The sequence below is a fragment of the Ranitomeya imitator genome, chromosome 1 (genome assembly GCF_032444005.1).
Source record: "Ranitomeya imitator isolate aRanImi1 chromosome 1, aRanImi1.pri, whole genome shotgun sequence".
In the NCBI taxonomy this organism is placed as follows: domain Eukaryota; kingdom Metazoa; phylum Chordata; class Amphibia; order Anura; family Dendrobatidae; genus Ranitomeya; species Ranitomeya imitator.
The window spans coordinates 980,137,850-980,157,434 of NC_091282.1; the positions used below are offsets into that span (position 1 = coordinate 980,137,850).

General features: G+C 44.3%; 1 protein-coding gene across 4 annotated transcripts in view; it reads right to left on the minus strand.

Moving 5' to 3' along the window:
- Positions 1-19,585, minus strand: part of PRDM5 (PR/SET domain 5) — a 511,159-nt gene that overhangs the window by 379,030 nt on the left and 112,544 nt on the right. For all 4 annotated transcript variants that reach the window (XM_069743878.1, XM_069743879.1, XM_069743880.1 and 1 more), the window contains one exon: positions 16,115-16,237. In XM_069743878.1, the coding sequence (XP_069599979.1) occupies positions 16,115-16,237 (123 nt within the window). The remainder of the gene's footprint in view (positions 1-16,114; positions 16,238-19,585) is intronic.

The following is a 19,585-nucleotide window of genomic DNA, read 5'->3' on the forward strand; positions in this document are numbered from 1 at the left end:
CGTAGATCTGGGTATTTATTATGATGGAATATAGGCTGAACTGGATGGACAAATGTCTTTTTTCGGCCTTACTAACTATGTTACCATGTAACTATGTTACTATGACCGTGCATCCACAACACTCACCCAGTGTGCCGTGATGGACACGTAACGTCCCTGGCCATGCCTACTGGTCCATGCATCTGTTGTCAGGTGCACCTTTGTGCTCACAGATTGCCTGAGTGCATGGACGATGCGCTCTTTAACATGCTGGTGGAGGGCTGGGATAACTTTTCTGGAAAAAAAGTGTCGACTGGGTAGCTCGTAGCGTGGTACAGCGTAGTCCATCAGGGCTTTGAAAGCTTCGCTTTCAACTAACCGGTAGGGCATCATCTCTAACGAGATTAGTCTAGCTATGTGGGCGTTCAAACCCTGTGTACGCGGATGCGAGGCTAAGTACTTCCTTTTTCTAACCATAGTCTCATGTAGGGTGAGCTGGACTGGAGAGCTGGAGATCGTGGAACTAGCGGGGGTGCCGGTGGACATGGCAGACTGAGAGAAGGTGGGAGATGGTATTGTTGCCGCCGGTGCCCTAGATGCAGTGTTTCCTACTACGAAACTGGTGATTCCCTGACCCTGACTGCTTTGGCCTGGCAAAGAAACCTGCACAGATACTGCAGGTGGTGCGGAAAATGGTGGCCCTACACTGCCGGAAGGGATGTTGCGTTGCTGACTAGCTTCATTGGCCGAGGGTGCTACAACCTTAAGGGACGTTTGGTAGTTAGTCCAGGCTTGCAAATGCATGGTGGTTAAATGTCTATGCATGCAACTTGTATTGAGACTTTTCAGATTCTGTCCTCTGCTTAAGGTAGTTGAACATTTTTGACAGATGACTTTGCGCTGATCAATTGGATGTTGTTTAAAAAAATGCCAGACTGCACTCTTTCTAGCATCGGATACCTTTTCAGGCATTGCAGACTGAGCTTTAACCGGATGGCCACGCTGTCCTCCAACAGGTTTTGGCTTTGCCATGCGTTTTGGGCAAGATACGGGCCCGGCAGATGGAACCTGTTGCGATGTTGATGCCTGCTGCGGCCCCTCCTCCTCCGCTTCAGAACTGCTGCCGCCTGCACCCTGTTCCCCCAATGGCTGCCAATCGGGGTCAAGAACTGGGTCATCTATTACCTCTTCTTGTAGCTCGTGTGCAACTTCGTCTGTGTCACCGTGTCGGTCGGTGGTATAGCGTTCGTGATGGGGCAACATAGTCTCATCAGGGTCTGATTCTTGATCATTACCCTGCGAGGGCAATGTTGTGGTCTGAGTCAAAGGACCAGCATAGTAGTCTGGCTGTGGCTGTGCATCAGTGCACTCCATGTCAGATTCAACTTGTAATGGGCATGGACTGTTAACTGCTTCACTTTCTAAGCCAGGGACGGTATGTGTAAAGAGCTCCATGGAGTAACCCGTTGTGTCGCCTGCTACATTCTTCTCTGTTGTTGTTTTTGCTGAAGAGGACAAGGAAGCGACTTGTCCCTGACCGTGAACATCCACTAACGACGCGCTGCTTTGACATTTACCAGTTTCACGAGAGGAGGCAAAAGAGCTAGAGGCTGAGTCAGCAAGATAAGCCAAAACTTGCTCTTGCTGCTCCGGCTTTAAAAGCGGTTTTCCTACTCCCAGAAAAGGAAGCGTTCGAGGCCTTGTGTAGCCAGACGACGAACCTGGCTCCACAGCTCCAGACTTAGGTGCAATATTTTTTTTCCCACGACCAGCTGATGCTCCACCACTACCACTACCCTCATTACCAGCTGACAATGAACGCCCCCGGCCACGACCTCTTCCACCAGACTTCCTCATTGTTTTAAAAACGTAAACAAACTAACGGTATTTGTTGCTGTCACATAACTTACACGGTGAGCTATAACTTCAGTATGATTTAGCTACCCCTTTACAGGTGAGTGAGACCACAACGAAAATCAGGCACAATGTTACACACTCTGTTGTTGGTGGCAACAAATGAGAGAGATGCCACACACGCAGGACTGTCACTGAAGCACAAATGTAAATATTAATCTCCCACTGATTTGATTTTTTTTTTTTTTTCAGGGAGACTTTAGGAAAAAAAATAATAGAATAAAATGATTTTTTCAGGAAGAATTTAGAAACCAAATAAAATAAAATGATTTTTTCAGGGAGAATTTAGAAAACAAATAAAACAAAAAAAGGCTTTCTATGGCCCACTGAGTGAGAGATGACGCACACAGGAGTCAGGAGTGGCACACAAGCCCAGAGGCCAATATTTATCTCCCACTGATTGATGTAGTGATTTTTTCAGGTAGATTTTGGAACCCAAATCAAGCTAAAAAAATAATAGGCTTTCTATGGCCCACAATTGGAGAGAGAGAGAGAGATGGCACACCCAGGAGTCAAGACTGGTACACAAGCAGAAAGGGCAATATTAATCTCCCACTGATTTGTTTTTGTTTTTTTCAGGGAGACTTTAGGAAAAAAAAATAATAGAATAAAATGATTTTTTCAGGAAGAATTTAGAAACCAAATAAAATAAAATGATTTTTTCAGGGAGAATTTAGAAAACAAATAAAACAAAAAAAGGCTTTCTATGGCCCACTGAGTGAGAGATGACGCACACAAGAGTCAGGAGTGGCACACAAGCCCAGAGGCCAATATTTTTCTCCCACTGATTGATGTAGTGATTTTTTCAGGTAGATTTTGGAACCCAAATCAAGCTAAAAAAATAATAGGCTTTCTATGGCCCACAATTGGAGAGAGAGAGAGAGAGATGGCACACCCAGGAGTCAAGACTGGCACACAAGCAGAAAAGGCAATATTAATCTCCCACTGATTTGTTTTTTTGTTTTTTTTCAGGGAGACTTTAGGAAAAAAAAATAATAGAATAAAATGATTTTTCCAGGAAGAATTTAGAAACCAAATAAAATAAAATGATTTTTTCAGGGAGAATTTAGAAAACAAATAAAACAAAAAAAGGCTTTCTATGGCCCACTGAGTGAGAGATGACGCACACAGGAGTCAGGAGTGGCACACAAGCCCAGAGGCCAATATTTATCTCCCACTGATTGATGTAGTGATTTTTTCAGGTAGATTTTGGAACCCAAATCAAGCTAAAAAAATAATAGGCTTTCTATGGCCCACAATTGGAGAGAGAGAGAGAGATGGCACACCCAGGAGTCAAGACTGGCACACAAGCAGAAAGGGCAATATTAATCTCCCACTGATTTGTTTTTTTTTTTTTTTCAGGGAGACTTTAGGAAAAAAAAATAATAGAATAAAATGATTTTTTCAGGAAGAATTTAGAAACCAAATAAAATAAAATGATTTTTTCAGGGAGAATTTAGAAAACAAATAAAACAAAAAAAGGCTTTCTATGGCCCACTGAGTGAGAGATGACGCACACAGGAGTCAGGAGTGGCACACAAGCCCAGAGGCCAATATTTATCTCCCACTGATTGATTTATTGATTTTTTCAGGTAGAATTTAGAACCCAAATCAACCAAAAACATAAATAGGCTTTCTATGGCCCACTATTTGTGAGAGAGATGGCACGCTCAGGACTGGCACACAAGCCCAGAGGCCAATATTAATCTCCCACTTTTTTTTTTTTTTCAGGGAAAATTTATAAACCCAATAAAAAAATAAATAAATAGGCTTTCTATGGCCCACTATCTGAGAGAGAGAGATGGCACGCTTAGGACTGGCACACAAGCCCAAAGGCCAATATTAATCTCCCTTTTTTTTTTCAGGGAGAATTTATAAAACCAAAAAAAAATAAATAAATAGGCTTTCTATGGCCCACTATTTGTGAGAGAGATGGCACGCTCAGGACTGGCACACAAGCCCAGAGGCCAATATTAATCTCCCACTTTTTTTTTTTTGTTCCAGGGAAAATTTATAAACCCAATAAAAAAAATAATAAATAGGCTTTCTATGGCCCACTATCTGAGAGAGAGAGAGAGAGAGAGAGAGAGAGAGAGAGATGGCACACTTAGGACTGGCACACAAGCCCAAAGGCCAATATTAATCTCCCACTGATTGATTTATTGATTTTTTCAGGTAGAATTTAGAACCCAAATAAAGCAAAAAAAAAAAAAAAATGGGCTTTCTATGGCCCACTGAGTGAGTGATGATGCACACAGGAGTCAGGAGTGGCACACAAGCCCTGAGGCCAATATTTTTCTCCCACTGATTGATGTAGTGATTTTTTCAGGTAGATTTTAGAACCCAAATCAAGCAAAAAAATAAATAGGCTTTCTATGGCCCACTGACTGAGAGATGGCACACACAGGAGTCAAGAGTGGCACACAAGCCCTGAGGCCAATATTTTTCTCCCACTGATTGATGTAGTGATTTTTTCAGGTAGATTTTATAACCCAAATCAAGCAAAAAAATAAATAGGCTTTCTATGGCCCACTGAGTGAGAGATGGCACACACAGGGATGGCACTCTAGCAGAAATGTCAATCTTAATCTCCCACAAAAAAAAACAAAAAAAAAAAAAACAGGGAGTGTCCAACAATTACTATCTCCCTGCAGTAATCTCAGCCAGGTATGGCAGGCAGCAATAAGGAGTGGACTGATGCACAAATTAAATAAAAAGTGTGGACAAACAAAAAAGATAGCTGTGCAGAAAGGAAGGAACAAGAGGATTTGTGCTTTGAAAAAAGCAGTTGGTTTGCACAGCGGCGTACACACAGCAATGCAGCTATCAGGGAGCCTTCTAGGGCAGCCCAATGAGCTACAGCGCTGAGGGGAAAAAAAAAAAAAAAACGTAGCTTCCACTGTCCCTGCACACCGAAGGTGGTGTGGGTAGTGGAAATCGCTACAGCACAAGCAGTTTGGTGGTTAATGGACCCTGCCTAACGCTATCCCTGCTTCTGACGAAGCGGCAGCAACCTCTCCCTAAGCTCAGATCAGCAGCAGTAACATGGCGGTCGGCGGGAACTCACCTTTATAGCCCCTGTGACGCCGCAGACAGCAAGCCTATCACTGCAATGCCCTTCTCTAAGATGGTGGGGACCAGGACCTATGTCATCACGCTGCCCACACTCTGCGTTTACCTTCATTGGCTGAGAAATGGCGCTTTTCGCGTCATTGAAACGCGACTTTGGCGCGAAAGTCGCGTACCGCATGGCCAACCCCGCACAGGGGTCGGATCGGGTTTCATGAAACCCGACTTTGCCAAAAGTCGGCGACTTTTGAAAATGAACGACCCGTTTCGCTCAACCCTATATGAGTGTAGGTATTCATTAAATATAGGAAAAAAGTAAAAACAAGAAAGCCTAGCTGTCCATACGCACAGAGAGGTCCCATTGTGAAACAAACTGAATTTAAGGTTATGTTCACATGTTGACTTTTTGCAGCATTTTTTTCTGCATCAAAAATCAGAGAGGAGGTAGTAAAAATGCTATGCACAATAAGCACATTTTTATCATGTTTTTACATACTTTTTTTACCCATTCACTTTATTGGTGAAAAGTGCTGCAAAAACACTGAAAGAATTGACATGCTGCAGATATGAAAAAACGCTTTGATGGGTCCAATCTGCAAGGAATAAATAAGCAGCATGTGAATGAGATTTCAGAAATGCTGGTACTGTAATATGCTGTGTTTTCAACCAGGATAAAGTGCAGCATGTGAACAAACCCTTATTTTAGTGGGCAAAGGCTTCAAGACTTCAGCAGCTCCAGAGAAGTTATGAATGTGAAGATTTAATGAATTCAGGAAAATATATAGATGATAGCTTAGGCTATTTTCATGCTGCATGCGAATAGAGTCTCATTTTAGTATGCAAATTAAGACAAGAAAGGAGCATTGATCATATCCTGGAGCCATCAAGTCAGATTCCTTCATTTAACTTGTTACACTTTGAAAAGTTTCACAAATGTCAGCACCTTCAGTTCCTTTAGATTTAATCTGTTTCCAGAGTCTAGATTTACTTGTTGCTTGAATTCTCCATTCTAGCTACTACAGCAATTAATGACATCACATTTTCTAGGATAGTTACTAGAACTGTCCGTCATAGACAAACCCTTCCCCCACATTTCTAGTATAAAATAAACACTTAAAAGGCAATAAAATTAATGTGTGGGAAGCCAATGGAATGTTACAAGGATAAAAGATGTGCCAGCATCCTTCCCTCTATAAACACATTGTTAGCATAGCCTATATCAGTACATATATTCATCTATTTATTAGTGATAACTACCAAGCTAAAAAATACAAAATAAATGTAATCTTGAGTATCGTGTAATAAATAATTATTTCCTAAAAGAGAAACTTTATCCCCTTTTCACCCAGGCAAACAGTATCATACTTTACATTTATGAGTGTCAAGAACCCTGAGTACTCTAGAAATGTCTTTTTCATATGGTTCAACTGAATATTTGTAGGGTATTTAACTTGTAAGGTGGCAACCTCCAAAAGACATGGGAGAGTCAGTTTTCTTCTTCTTGTCCATTTGTATAGAAGCCTCTCACCTAGCCAAAAAAGATATCAGATCTCATGCTTTGCACTGATGAGAGGCAATATCTTGAAACATGTGTCTGCAAACTGAGATTCTGGTTTGTTTATTTTCTTACTAGCTATTGAACCCATTCTACGCCCGGGTGGCGAGCATTTATATTGGTATATGGTCTCCATCCTGGTATGTGCTGCTCCATCCTGCGCCCCCATCATGTCATGTGCTGCTCCATCCTGCGTCCCCATCCTGTCATGTGCTGCTCCCATCCTGCGTCCCCATCCTGTCATGTGCTGCTCCCATCCTGTGTCCCCATCCTGTCATGTGCTGCTCCCATCCTGCGTCCCCATCCTGTCATGCGCTGCTCCCATCCTGCGTCCCCATCCTGTCATGCGCTGCTCCCATCCTGCGTCCCCATCCTGTCATGTGCTGCTCCCATCCTGCGTCCCCATCCTGTCATGTGCTGCTCCCATCCTGCGTCCCCATCCTGTCATGTGCTGCTCCCATCCTGCGTCCCCATCCTGTCATGTGCTGCTCCATCCTGCACCCCCATCCTGTCATGTGCTGCTCCATCCTGCATCTCCATCCTGTCATGTGCTGCACCCATCCTGCGTCCCCATCCTGTCATGTGCTGCTCCCATCCTGCGTCCCCATCCTGTCATGTGCTGCTCCCATCCTGCGTCCCCATGCTGTCATGCGCTGCTCCCATCCTGCGTCCCCATGCTGTCATGCGCTGCTCCCATCCTGCATCCCCATCCTGTCATGTGCTGCTCCCATCCTGCGTTCCCATCCTGTCGTGCACTGCTCCCATCCTGCGTTCCCATCCTGTCATGTGATGCACCCATCCTGCGTCCCCATCCTGTCATGTGCTGCACCCATCCTGCGTCCCTATCCTGTCATGCGCTGCTCCCATCCTGCGTCCCCATGCTGTCATGCGCTGCTCCCATCCTGCGTCCCCATCCTGTCATGTGCTGCTCCATCCTGCACCCCCATCCTGTCATGTGCTGCTCCATCCTGCATCTCCATCCTGTCATGTGCTGCACCCATCCTGCGTCCCCATCCTGTCATGTGCTGCTCCCATCCTGCGTCCCCATCCTGTCATGTGCTGCTCCCATCCTGCGTCCCCATGCTGTCATGCGCTGCTCCCATCCTGCGTCCCCATGCTGTCATGCGCTGCTCCCATCCTGCATCCCCATCCTGTCATGTGCTGCTCCCATCCTGCGTTCCCATCCTGTCGTGCACTGCTCCCATCCTGCGTTCCCATCCTGTCATGTGATGCACCCATCCTGCGTCCCCATCCTGTCATGTGCTGCACCCATCCTGCGTCCCCATCCTGTCATGCGCTGCTCCCATCCTGCGTCCCCATGCTGTCATGCGCTGCTCCCATCCTGCGTCCCCATCCTGTCATGTGCTGCTCCCATCCTGCGTCCCCATCCTGTCATGTGCTGCTCCCATCCTGCGTCCCCATCCAGTCATGTGCTGCTCCCATCCTGCGTCCCCATTCTGACATGTGCTGCTCCCATCCTGCGTCCCCATCCTGTCATGCGCTGCTCCATCCTGCGCCCTCATTCTGACATGGGCTGCTTTCATCCTGCCACACTCAGCTCTGCTACATCTGCCACACTCTGCTCTACTACTTCTGCCACACTCTGCTCTACTACTTCTGCCACACTCTGCTCTACTACTTCTGCCACACTCTGCTCTACTACTTCTGCCACACTCAGCTCTGCTACATCTGCCACACTCAGCTCTGCTACATCTGCCACACTCAGCTCTGCTACATCTGCCACACTCAGCTCTGCTACGTTTGCCACACTCTGCCCTGCTACATCTGCCACACCCTGCCTGCTACATCTGCCACACTCTGCTCTGACCCGCTCGGCCCCACTGCCTCTGACCCGCTCGGCCCCGCTGCCTCTGACCCGCTCAGCCCCGCTGCCTCTGACCCGCTCGGCCCCGCTGCCTCTGACCGGCTCGGCCCCGCTGCCTCTGACCCGCTCGGCGCCGAGTGCTGGGGGGCCTGAGCAGGCGGGGACACCGGCGCGCTGTGGGGGTCAGGTGCCGGTATCGCCATCAGCTCAGGCCCCCCAGTACTTACTATATTCACCTGTCCTCCGTTCCACCGCTGTGCGCCGCCATCTTCCCGGTCCTCTGGCTGTGACTGTTCAGTCAGAGGGCAGCGCTGGCGCGCATTAAGCGCGTCATCGCGCTCTCTGAACTGAAGGTCACAGGCCGAGGACCGGGAAGATGGCGGCACGCAGCAGTGGAACGGGTCAGGTGAATATACCCGATACTCACCCTCCTGGCGGTCACTGCTTCTCTATTGGAGATCGCGATGTGCGTTCAGTGTTAACGCATACCGCGATCTCCCGGGAGCGTCACTCTGTGAGGCCCAAACTGCGTCGGCGCTTGCGCTTGCGCAGTCTATAAAGGCTTCGGACAGAGTGACGCTCCCAGCGCTATATTATAGATGTCATGAGGTAAGGCTCGTTAAAGGGTCGATATTGACTTACAGGGTTACTATTTCTAATAGGTGGAACTGGAGTTCTAGTCCTCTTCTTCTCTGAAGAGGCAATTTGCATTCCAAAATATTGAAGCCTATTTAAAAATAATAAGGAATAGAAAAACTGCAGTCACTCAGCAAAGCATCAAATCTTAAATTAAAACTGCTTAGTTGTGTTGCTAACTGGGAAAAAAAATATCTTTAAAAGACAGAAAATCTCTCTGCTGAGGATCAAAATAATCTGTAAACTACGTCTTATTCAATACATTACTGTATATGAATCGTGAATACTCCTTTAACCCTTTCTTGTTCCTTGCCATAACATGATGGAATGTGGGGGGGGGGAACACAGCAAACTTTGGAGCCAAACATCATACATGACAGGTGCTGGAGGTGTTAAAAAGACGGCCACTGGCTAGCTTGTGCCGGTCCCTGCTGTTTAACCACTTAATTGCCACTGTTATTCTCTGACAGTGACATTTCAGTGACACAATTCGATTGTGTCTTTGCCCCCCCACATTCGCATAGCACCAATGGTATCCTTCACAGCAGTGGCATGCTATAGGCCGGCATCATCGCCATCTTGGTGATTCTGAAAAGCACAACCAGAGGCTGGCCTTTATGGGAGATTGTAAATTTTCCTATATGATGAAACACTGTAGGACGAGTTTCATGGGAGATTGGAAATCTCACAATATCATGAAACACTGTAGGCTGGGCTTCATGGGAGATTGGAAATCTTACTATATGATGAAACATTGTAGGCTGGGCTTATTGTGAGAATATGAATTTTACTATATGATGATACACTGTAGCATGGGCTTCATGGCAGATTGTGAATTTTACTACATGATGAAACACTGTAGGCTGGGCTTCATGGGAGATTGTGAATTTTACTATATGATGAAACACTGTAGGCTGGGCTTCGAGGGAGATTGTGAATTTTACTATAAAGCAGGATGGCACCATTGAAGCTCTAAAAAACTATAGGGAGAAAAATACTTTATCTAAAAAACTAATTAAAGCTGCCAAAAAGGAAACAGAGAAGCACATTGCTAAGGAGAGTAAAACTAATCCCAAACTGTTCTTCAACTATATCAATAGTAAAAGAATAAAAACTGAAAATGTAGGCCCCTTAAAAAATAGTGAGGAAAGAATGGTTGTAGATGATGAGGAAAAAGCTAACATATTAAACACCTTCTTCTCCATGGTATTCACGGTGGAAAATGAAATGCTAGGTGAAATCCCAAGAAACAATGAAAACCCTATTTTAAGGGTCACCAATCTAACCCAAGAAGAGGTGCGAAACCGGCTAAATAAGATTAAAATAGATAAATCTCCGGGTCCGGATGACATACACCCACGAGTACTAAGAGAACTAAGTAATGTAATAGATAAACCATTATTTCTTATTTTTAGGGACTCTATAGCGACGGGGTCTGTTCCGCAGGACTGGCGCATAGCAGATGTGGTGCCAATATTCAAAAAGGGCTCTAAAAGTGAACCTGGAAATTATAGGCCAGTAAGTCTAACCTCTATTGTTGGTAAAATATTTGAAGGGTTTCTGAGGGATGTTATTCTGGATTATCTCAATGAGAATAACTGTTTAACTCCATATCAGCATGGGTTTATGAGAAATCGCTCCTGTCAAACCAATCTAATCAGTTTTTATGAAGAGGTAAGCTATAGACTGGACCACGGTGAGTCATTGGACGTGGTATATCTCGATTTTTCCAAAGCGTTTGATACCGTGCCGCACAAGAGGTTGGTACACAAAATGAGAATGCTTTGTCTGGGGGAAAATGTGTGTAAATGGGTTAGTAACTGGCTTAGTGATAGAAAGCAGAGGGTGGTTATAAATGGTATAGTCTCTAACTGGGTCGCTGTGTCCAGTGGGGTACCGCAGGGGTCGGTATTGGGACCTGTTCTCTTCAACATATTCATTAATGATCTGGTAGAAGGTTTACACAGTAAAATATCGATATTTGCAGATGATACAAAACTATGTAAAGCAGTTAATACAAGAGAAGATAGTATTCTGCTACAGATGGATCTGGATAAGTTGGAAACTTGGGCTGAAAGGTGGCAGATGAGGTTTAACAATGATAAATGTAAGGTTATACACATGGGAAGAAGGAATCAATATCACCATTACACACTGAATGGGAAACCACTGGGTAAATCTGACAGGGAGAAGGACTTGGGGATCCTAGTTAATGATAAACTTACTTGGAGCAGCCAGTGCCAGGCAGCAGCTGCCAAGGCAAACAGGATCATGGGGTGCATTAAAAGAGGTCTGGATACACATGATGAGAGCATTATACTGCCTCTGTACAAATCCCTAGTTAGACCGCACATGGAGTACTGTGTCCAGTTTTGGGCACCGGTGCTCAGGAAGGATATAATGAAACTAGAGAGAGTACAAAGGAGGGCAACAAATTTAATAAAGGGGATGGGAGAACTACAATACCCAGATAGATTAGCGAAATTAGGATTATTTAGTCTAGAAAATAGACGACTGAGGGGCGATCTAATAACCATGTATAAGTATATAAGGGGACAATACAAATATCTCGCTGAGGATCTGTTTATACCAAGGAAGGTGATGGGCACAAGGGGGCATTCTTTGCGTCTGGAAGAGAGAAGGTTTTTCCACCAACATAGAAGAGGATTCTTTACTGTTAGGGCAGTGAGAATCTGGAATTGCTTGCCTGAGGAGGTGGTGATGGCGAACTCAGTCGAGGGGTTCAAGAGAGGCCTGGATGTCTTCCTGGAGCAGAACAATATTGTATCATACAATTATTAGGTTCTGTAGAAGGACGTAGATCTGGGGATTTATTATGATGGAATATAGGCTGAACTGGATGGACAAATGTCTTTTTTCGGCCTTACTAACTATGTTACTATGTTACTATATGATGAAACACTGTAGGATGGGCTTCGTGGGAGATTGTGAATTTTACTATATGATGAAACACTGTAGGCTGGGCTTAATGGGAGATTGGAAATTTTACTGTATAATGCAATACTGTAGTATACAGTACAAGCAATCAAACGACTGGAGGACCAAATCCCCTACAGTGACTAAAATAAGTGAAATTAAATTTTAAATTAAAGTTTTCAAACTATATAAATAATAAAAAAGCAACTTTAAATTACTTTCCTTTTCACAATACAAATGTAAAGAAATGTAAAAGGTAAAAATAAGCATGAAAGTCTGATCTATGGAAATATATCATTTTCTAACCAATAATTAATGTAAAAAAAGGCAGAATTTCATTTTTTTACCATACCTCCAACAAAAATGCAATACTAAGTGATCAAAACATTATACCCCAAAATTATATAGACGGGAACCTCTCATGTCACCAAATGCTATGAACCGGCAGATAAGGCTAGGGTCACATTGCGTTAGGGCAGTCCGTTTAGCGGATAGCGCTACGGACTGCGCTAACGCAATGTCCCAAAAGGGATCGTGTTTGCCGATCCCGCTAGCACAGATGCCTGATCTGCGCTAGCGAGGAACGGACCGCGAATGTTGCAAGCAGCGTTCGCGGTCCGTCACTCAAATGACGGCACATCGCTAGCGCACGCCCAATGTGGGTGTGCGCTAGCGATGCGTTCGCCATTACAAACAATGGCGGCGTTAATGGACTACGTTACACTGTGTTATGCCGCGGTGTAACGTAGTCCGTTAAACGGGTTCACATAACGTAATGTGAACCTAGCCTAAGGGGTTAATCTGTAGGGTAATACTGTCCTGAAGCTGTGAGGCCGCCACACTGAAAGCATGACTACAGAAGAAAATGAATAATTCATCCCGGTAGGCTCCGACTTTCAGTCATAGAGGCGCGGATGATGCGGCTACAGTAACCGCTCAGTATGTAGTGAGCGGGGGCTGTAACTCCTCCCTGGACTGACTCACAGCCAGCCAGTATAGCGTGAGGTTATAGCCACTGCTCATTAAGACTACTTTCACACTTGCATCGCTACGGGTCCGTCGCTAAGCGTCAGCGCGACGTACCGACTCACGTTGTGAAAATTATGCACGACGTGGGCAGCGGATGCAGTTTTTTGACGCATCTGCTGCCCATTCTAAAGTCCGGGGAGGAGGGGGCAGAGTTCTGGCCACGCATGAGCGGTAGAAAATGGTGGACGCGACGTACAAAAAAAGTTACATTGACTGTTTTTTCGTGCCGACGGTCCGCCAAAACACGACGGATCCAGTGCACGACGGACTCGACATATGGCCGTTTGCAGGATCCGTTTTTTCCCAAAACGACGGATTGCGAGGTACGTCACACGACGCAAGTGTGAAAGAAGCCTAAGCTGTCACTGAAGCTGAGCTGGCCATGCCTCTATGTCTCAAAGTAGAAGGCTATCGGGAGGATTAAATAATTTTCCTCCCATTACCCAGGCTTTCAGTGCAGTGGCCAGGTACCATCAAGTGCTGTTAACCTGAAGTTTAACCCCATATCTGCAGCATAATTGCATTTGGGACATGAAAAATTCCTTTTAATAAAAACTTTAGCATGGGATGGAAAGAACAAGCTCTCATTCAGATCCATTAATGCTGAGTCTTGAAAAATGTCCCCATTTTTATAAATTTGGTATGACTGTGATCATACTGATCTGAAGAGTCATGTCACCAGGCCAATATTTCTTCAGAATGAATTTGTTAAAACAAAACCCTCCAAAATGACAGAATTGTAGGTGTTTTTCAGCATTTATCTCACTTGGAATGTTTCCCCACTTTTCAGTATATTATATGGTGAAATGGACAGTGTTATTCAAAATTTCAACTCATCCTGCATTAAACAAGTCCTCATATTGCTGTCAATGTAAAAATAAAATACAGAGGGTGAAATATGTTTTGATCTCTTCACCAAATTTCTAAGTAAATATATTTCTAAGAGCTCGCTCTCACGAGTATATGAATCGGATGAGTGCAATCTGATTAAAAATTTGATTGCACTAGAACCAATATCATACTATGGGGCAGATGTGCGATTATTTTCTCACATCGATTCGGCAAGAGAAAACAAGCGCAGCATGCTGTGAGTTCATCTGAGAATATTATCGCATGCACCTATACAGTCTGTGGGTGCATGTGAAACAACAGACTGCACTCGGATGCCTTCCAAGTGCAGTCCGATTATCGCAGACGCAGGCAATGAAGGATTTGGAGAAATTACTTTCTCCGTATCCTCCATACCTATGCTGCAATTCTCTCTTGGGAAAGAATTGGAGCACAGTCTAAGGCCGGTTTCACACGTCCTAATGTTTCCGGTACCGGAAAAAACAGTACCGGAGATATCAGTGTCCTTGTGTGTGTGTGTTCTACATGCAGCACACGTGTGGCAACCGTGTGCCGCCCGTGTGCCGCATCAGTACCACACGGATGACCATCAGGGAAGTAGTGCTACTGTAAGTGTTGTTCCTTTGCGTGTGGTGCTGAAGCTGGCTGTCATCCATTCTCCCCTGCTCGGCCGGCGATCAGCGCTAGAAGGGGAGAGTGAATGAATAATACGCAGCGGGCACAAGCTCAGTAACTAGTGCTGATGTCACTGAGTCTGTGCTCGCTGCCTGTATGAAATCCTGTGACCTCGGAACCGTGGGAAATAAGGTCACGGCAGTTCAAGCTCTGTCACAGTGACCTCATCACTTGCATTTTTCCACAGTCCTGAGGTTACAGGAGTTCATGCCGGCAGCGAGCACAGACTCAGTGACATTACTGCTAGTTACCGAGCCTGCGCCCGCTGCGTATCATTCATTTCCCAGTAGCTTACAGCCAGGCCGGTCGCATTAGCACCACTCCCCGTTGTAAACTGTCTATCCCCCAGATATGGATTACGGCATGGGACTGACTGAACGCTAGACAGGTATGGTATATTGTTGGTTTGTTATTTTTATTTATTTTTTTTACAGGGGATCGAGGGCGTCGCTTGGATTACCAGTATAATTAAGATGGCAAAACTGTATGGTTCATAATTTCATTAAAATACTTTATTCTGCATGTGTGTGTTGATTTAACCCTTCACCAACTCTAGGATTAGTAATGGAGAGGTGTCTTATTGACCTCTCCTTTACTAAGCTGGACTTAATGTCACCTTACAATAGGAAGGTGAAATTAACCCCCAATTACTCCACTTACCACCGCTACAGGGCAAGTGGGAAGAATCGGGCAAAGCTCCAGAATTGGTGCATCTAATAGATGTGCCTTTTCTGGACAGCTGATGGCTGCTATTTTTACGCTGAGGGGCCCCATATCCATGGCCCCTTACCAGCCTGAGAATATCAGCCCGCACCTGTGAGTTTTGCTGGGTTGGTTTAAAAACATAGAGGGACCCCACGTCAGGTTTTTCATTCATTCATTCTCCCCTGCTCACGCTGCTCACCAGCAGAGCGGGGGAGAAAAATGACAGCCGCGTTCAGCACCACATGCAGGGGAACAGTGCTTACAGTAGCGCTACTTCCCCGATGGCCATCCATGCACACGGAGGACAGCGTGCACGTGTGTGGCATGTTTTGCAGCCCATGTGTCCGGATGAAAACGGACATGTCTGCGTGTTTTGCACACGGACACATGGTCCGTGAAAACACACTGACATATGCATAGACCCATTCATTTAAATAGGTCTACGTGTGTCAGTGTCCCCGGGACATGAGAAAACTGTCACCACACGTACTGGAGACACTGATGTGTAAAATCGGCCTAAAAGAGTATGAGCCCAGTGTCATTTCATAATTGGCTCGGTTCTCTTGCACGACAGAACATACGCTCACGTCACTCCAGCCTAAAGGTGCTCTTGGCATGAAATTCTCACCAGATGTCGGTAACAACCTATTCAACCCACACAGTCAAAGAAATCAAGCCACAGATGTCCAGTTATTTCTACTGGTGAGGAATGACATTTAATTTCTCCCATGGTATGAAACATTGAAAGCATAAGAGAAAGTGAACTTTGCTGTCATCTCTGGACACTGTTTAGTATATTATAGATTCCTTTTTTTGTGTACAATAAATTAATGTAATGTGTAATAAAATATAGGAATACTATATGATTTTCAACAAGCTCCTAAAAGAATGCATTGTGGCGTTCTCCATACAATTGTGTCAAGGCATTTAGGAAAAGTAACCTGAATAGCTGCCAAGTTCTTCTGCTCCTGGGATGGAGCCTCATGGACAAAGCGTAACCAATTGGAATGGCGTGGATTTGTGGCATCTAAGATATACAGTACTTCGCCTTTATTCCCCCGGACCTGGAAAGAAAAAAAGAATAATTTAAACACATAACGTTTTCCTTCAGAAAAGAAAAATGGAATACCACTGACAAAACAAACTATGTACAACTCCTCAGAGGCCTATTAACAATTTTCATGGCACTTGGATTTACCGTGAGAATATAGCCTTCATGTGGTCATTTAAGAATCGTGACCGATTATCTTTTACAATAAAAAAAAGGAAAGACAAACAAAACTGCTTTGTATTAAAAAGAAAATGGAAATAAAAACTTTTATAGACATATGCTAGGCACATCCACACGAGCAAGCCTCCGCTATTTATACTTCATCTGTGTCAGACGGGAAGACAAAAGAGGCACTAAAGTCTGTATTTACCCACTCATTGGGGTTGAATACATCTCTATCCCTGACTTCCTGTCTTTTGTGTCATTCTAAGGCCAGGAATTGTAATTTGGACAAGGTAGGACTGACCCTCCAACATACCATGGGACTCTGAGGTAAGTGGAGTAAGCCCAGACTCTGAAAGAAAAATAATAGGCCTTTAAAGGAGATGTCCTCTCTGAAATAACCTATGGTTATAAACTTTGTTACTTTAAAAAAATCTAACTGAGTATTACTTATTCACCCAGGTTCTACAGTGGTCTCTGATTGCCTGCAGCACTGACATCACCTGCTCTGAACTGCCCGTGTAAACGTCATGAGCTACTGAGGTCACTGATTGGCTGCAGTGCTAATTTGACCTTATTAATGATTTGTCTTGTAAACTCAACAACAAAAATTAAGATGCAATTACATTGAGATTGAGCCAAGAGAATAAGGAATAAGACAGTAATGCTCAGACAGTTTGAATTAATGAGCTAATTCCCTAAAATCTAAGTTTGCTGAACCTAAAAGGACACTGTGTGATTACCATGGGACACCTATACTTTATGGAGTACAGGTATCACAAAATAGTGCTTACATGTGTATGTGTGACACAGATATAAGCGTTCAGTCACTTCCAAAGTTGTAGAATCGGCCCACAGATTTTGAACTGCGGGCTTTAGCATGGAAAGCTGTAGCTGCAAAGTAGATAAACAGCATGTGACATTTTTTAAAACAGATAACTACTGTCTTTCACCTTTCCACCAACCTCTGGGCAAGTTGTTGAGGGTAGTTGGTTGTATGATATAGCCAAATTTGAATTGTGAGATTTTGCATTAGTTTTTATATCATTTATTACATGGCTTAAATACTTTGTCAGAGTTGTACCTAAGGCTAAGTTCACACATCCATTTGACAGTCTTTAGTGCGTAAAAAAAGCCTGCCACAGCATATTGCGCATCTGTAGATTAATTTTATGCTAAAGATGTGCATGCCCTTTTTTAATTTAAGGATAGGTCATCAATGATAAAGTAGTGGACAACCTCTTTAATGAAAAGCTAAGCATGAATCCAATCTCTTACCCAGTAAAAATGAGGGTTGTTTGGGCTCATTAAGAAAAGCAGGTCATTAACCTCTTAATCCCATATGACGTACTATCCCGTCGAGGTGACCTGGGACTTAATTTCCAGTGGTGGGATAGTACGTCGTATGCGATCGGCTGCGCTCACGGGGGGGAGTACGGCCGAGTGTCAGCTGACTGTCGCAGCTGACATCCGGCACTATGTGCCAGGAGCGATCCGTGATGATTGCAGTGTTCCGGCGGTTAAGGGAAGCATCGCGCATGGAGGGGGCTCCCTGCATGCTTCCCTGAGAACCTCAGAGCAACGCGATGTGATTGCGTTGCTCCAAGGGTCTCCTACCTCCTCCTCCCTGCATGCCCTGGATCCAATATGGCTGCAGGGCTGCTTCCGGGTCCTGCAGGGAGGTGGCTTACAAGTGCCTGCTCAGAGCAGGCGCCGGGAAGCCTCCGTGCAGTGCCTGTCAGATCGCTGATCTGACACAGTGCTCTGAAAAGTGTCAGATCAGTGATCTGACCCTATAACATGATGCCCCCCCTGGGGCAATGTTATAAAGTAAAAAAAAAATATTCACATATGTAAAATATATATATATATATATATTGTTCCCATAAATACATTTCTTTATCTAAAAAAAACAATAAAAGTACACATATTTAGTATCGCCGCGCCTGTAACGACCCGACCTATAAAACTGTTCCACTAGTTAACCCCTTCAGTGATCACCGTAAAAAAAAAAAAAACAAGGCAAAAAACGCTTTTTTATCATACTGCTGAACAAAAAGTGGAATAACACGCGATCAAAAATAAGGATATAAATAACCATGGTACCACTGAAAACGTCATCTTGTCTCGCAAAAAAATGAGCCGCCATACAGCATCATCAGAGAAAAAATAAAAAAGTTATAGACCTCAGAATAAAGCAATGCAAAAATAATTCTTTTTTCTATAAAATAGTTTTTATCGTGCAAAAGTGCCAAAACATAAAAAAAATATAAATAAGGTATTGCTTTAATCGTACTATCCCGAAGAATAAAACTGCTTTATCAATTTTACCAAACATGGAACGATATAAACGCCCCCCCAAAAAAAGAAATTCAGGAATAGCTGGTTTTTGGTCATCCTGCCTCACAAAAATCAGAATAAAAAGCGATCAAAAAATGTCACATGCCCGAAAATGGTACCAATAAAAACATCAACTCATACCGCAAAAAACAAGTCCTTACATGACTCTGTGGACCAAAATATGGAAAAATTATAGCTCTCAAAATGTGGAGATGCAAAAACTATTTTTTGCAATAAAAAACGTCTTTTTGTGTATAAATAGTAAATCAAACCCACCTTCATGACACCCTTAGAAAAATAATAAAATTTAAAAAAATGTATTTATTTCCATTTTCCCATTAGGGTTAGGGTTAGGGGATAGGGTTAGGGTTATGGTTGGGGCTAGGGTTAGGGTTATGGTTGGGGATAGGGTTAGGCTTAGGGTTAGGGCTAGGGTTAGGGTTGGGGCTAGGGTTGTGGCTAAAGTTAGCGTTAAGTTGGGGCTAAAATTAGGGTTATGGTTGGGGCTAAAGTTAGGGTTAGGGCTGGGGCTAAAGTTAGGGTTAGGTTTTGGATTACATTTACAGTTGGGATTAGGGTTAGGGGTGTGTCAAGGTTAGGGGTGTGGTTAGGGTTATGGTTGGAATTAGGGTTAGGGGTGTGTTGGAGTTAGGGGTGTGGTAAGGGTTGGGATTAGGGTTAGGGGTCTGTTGGGGTTAGGGGTGCTTTGGGGTTAGGGGTGTGGTTGAGGTTAGGGTTAGGGGCATGTTTGGGTTAGGGGTGTGGTTAGGGTTATGGGTAGAGTTGGGATTAAGGCTAGGGGTGTGTTTGGGTTAGGGTTTCAGTTAGAATTGGGGCATCCACTGTTTAGGCACATCAA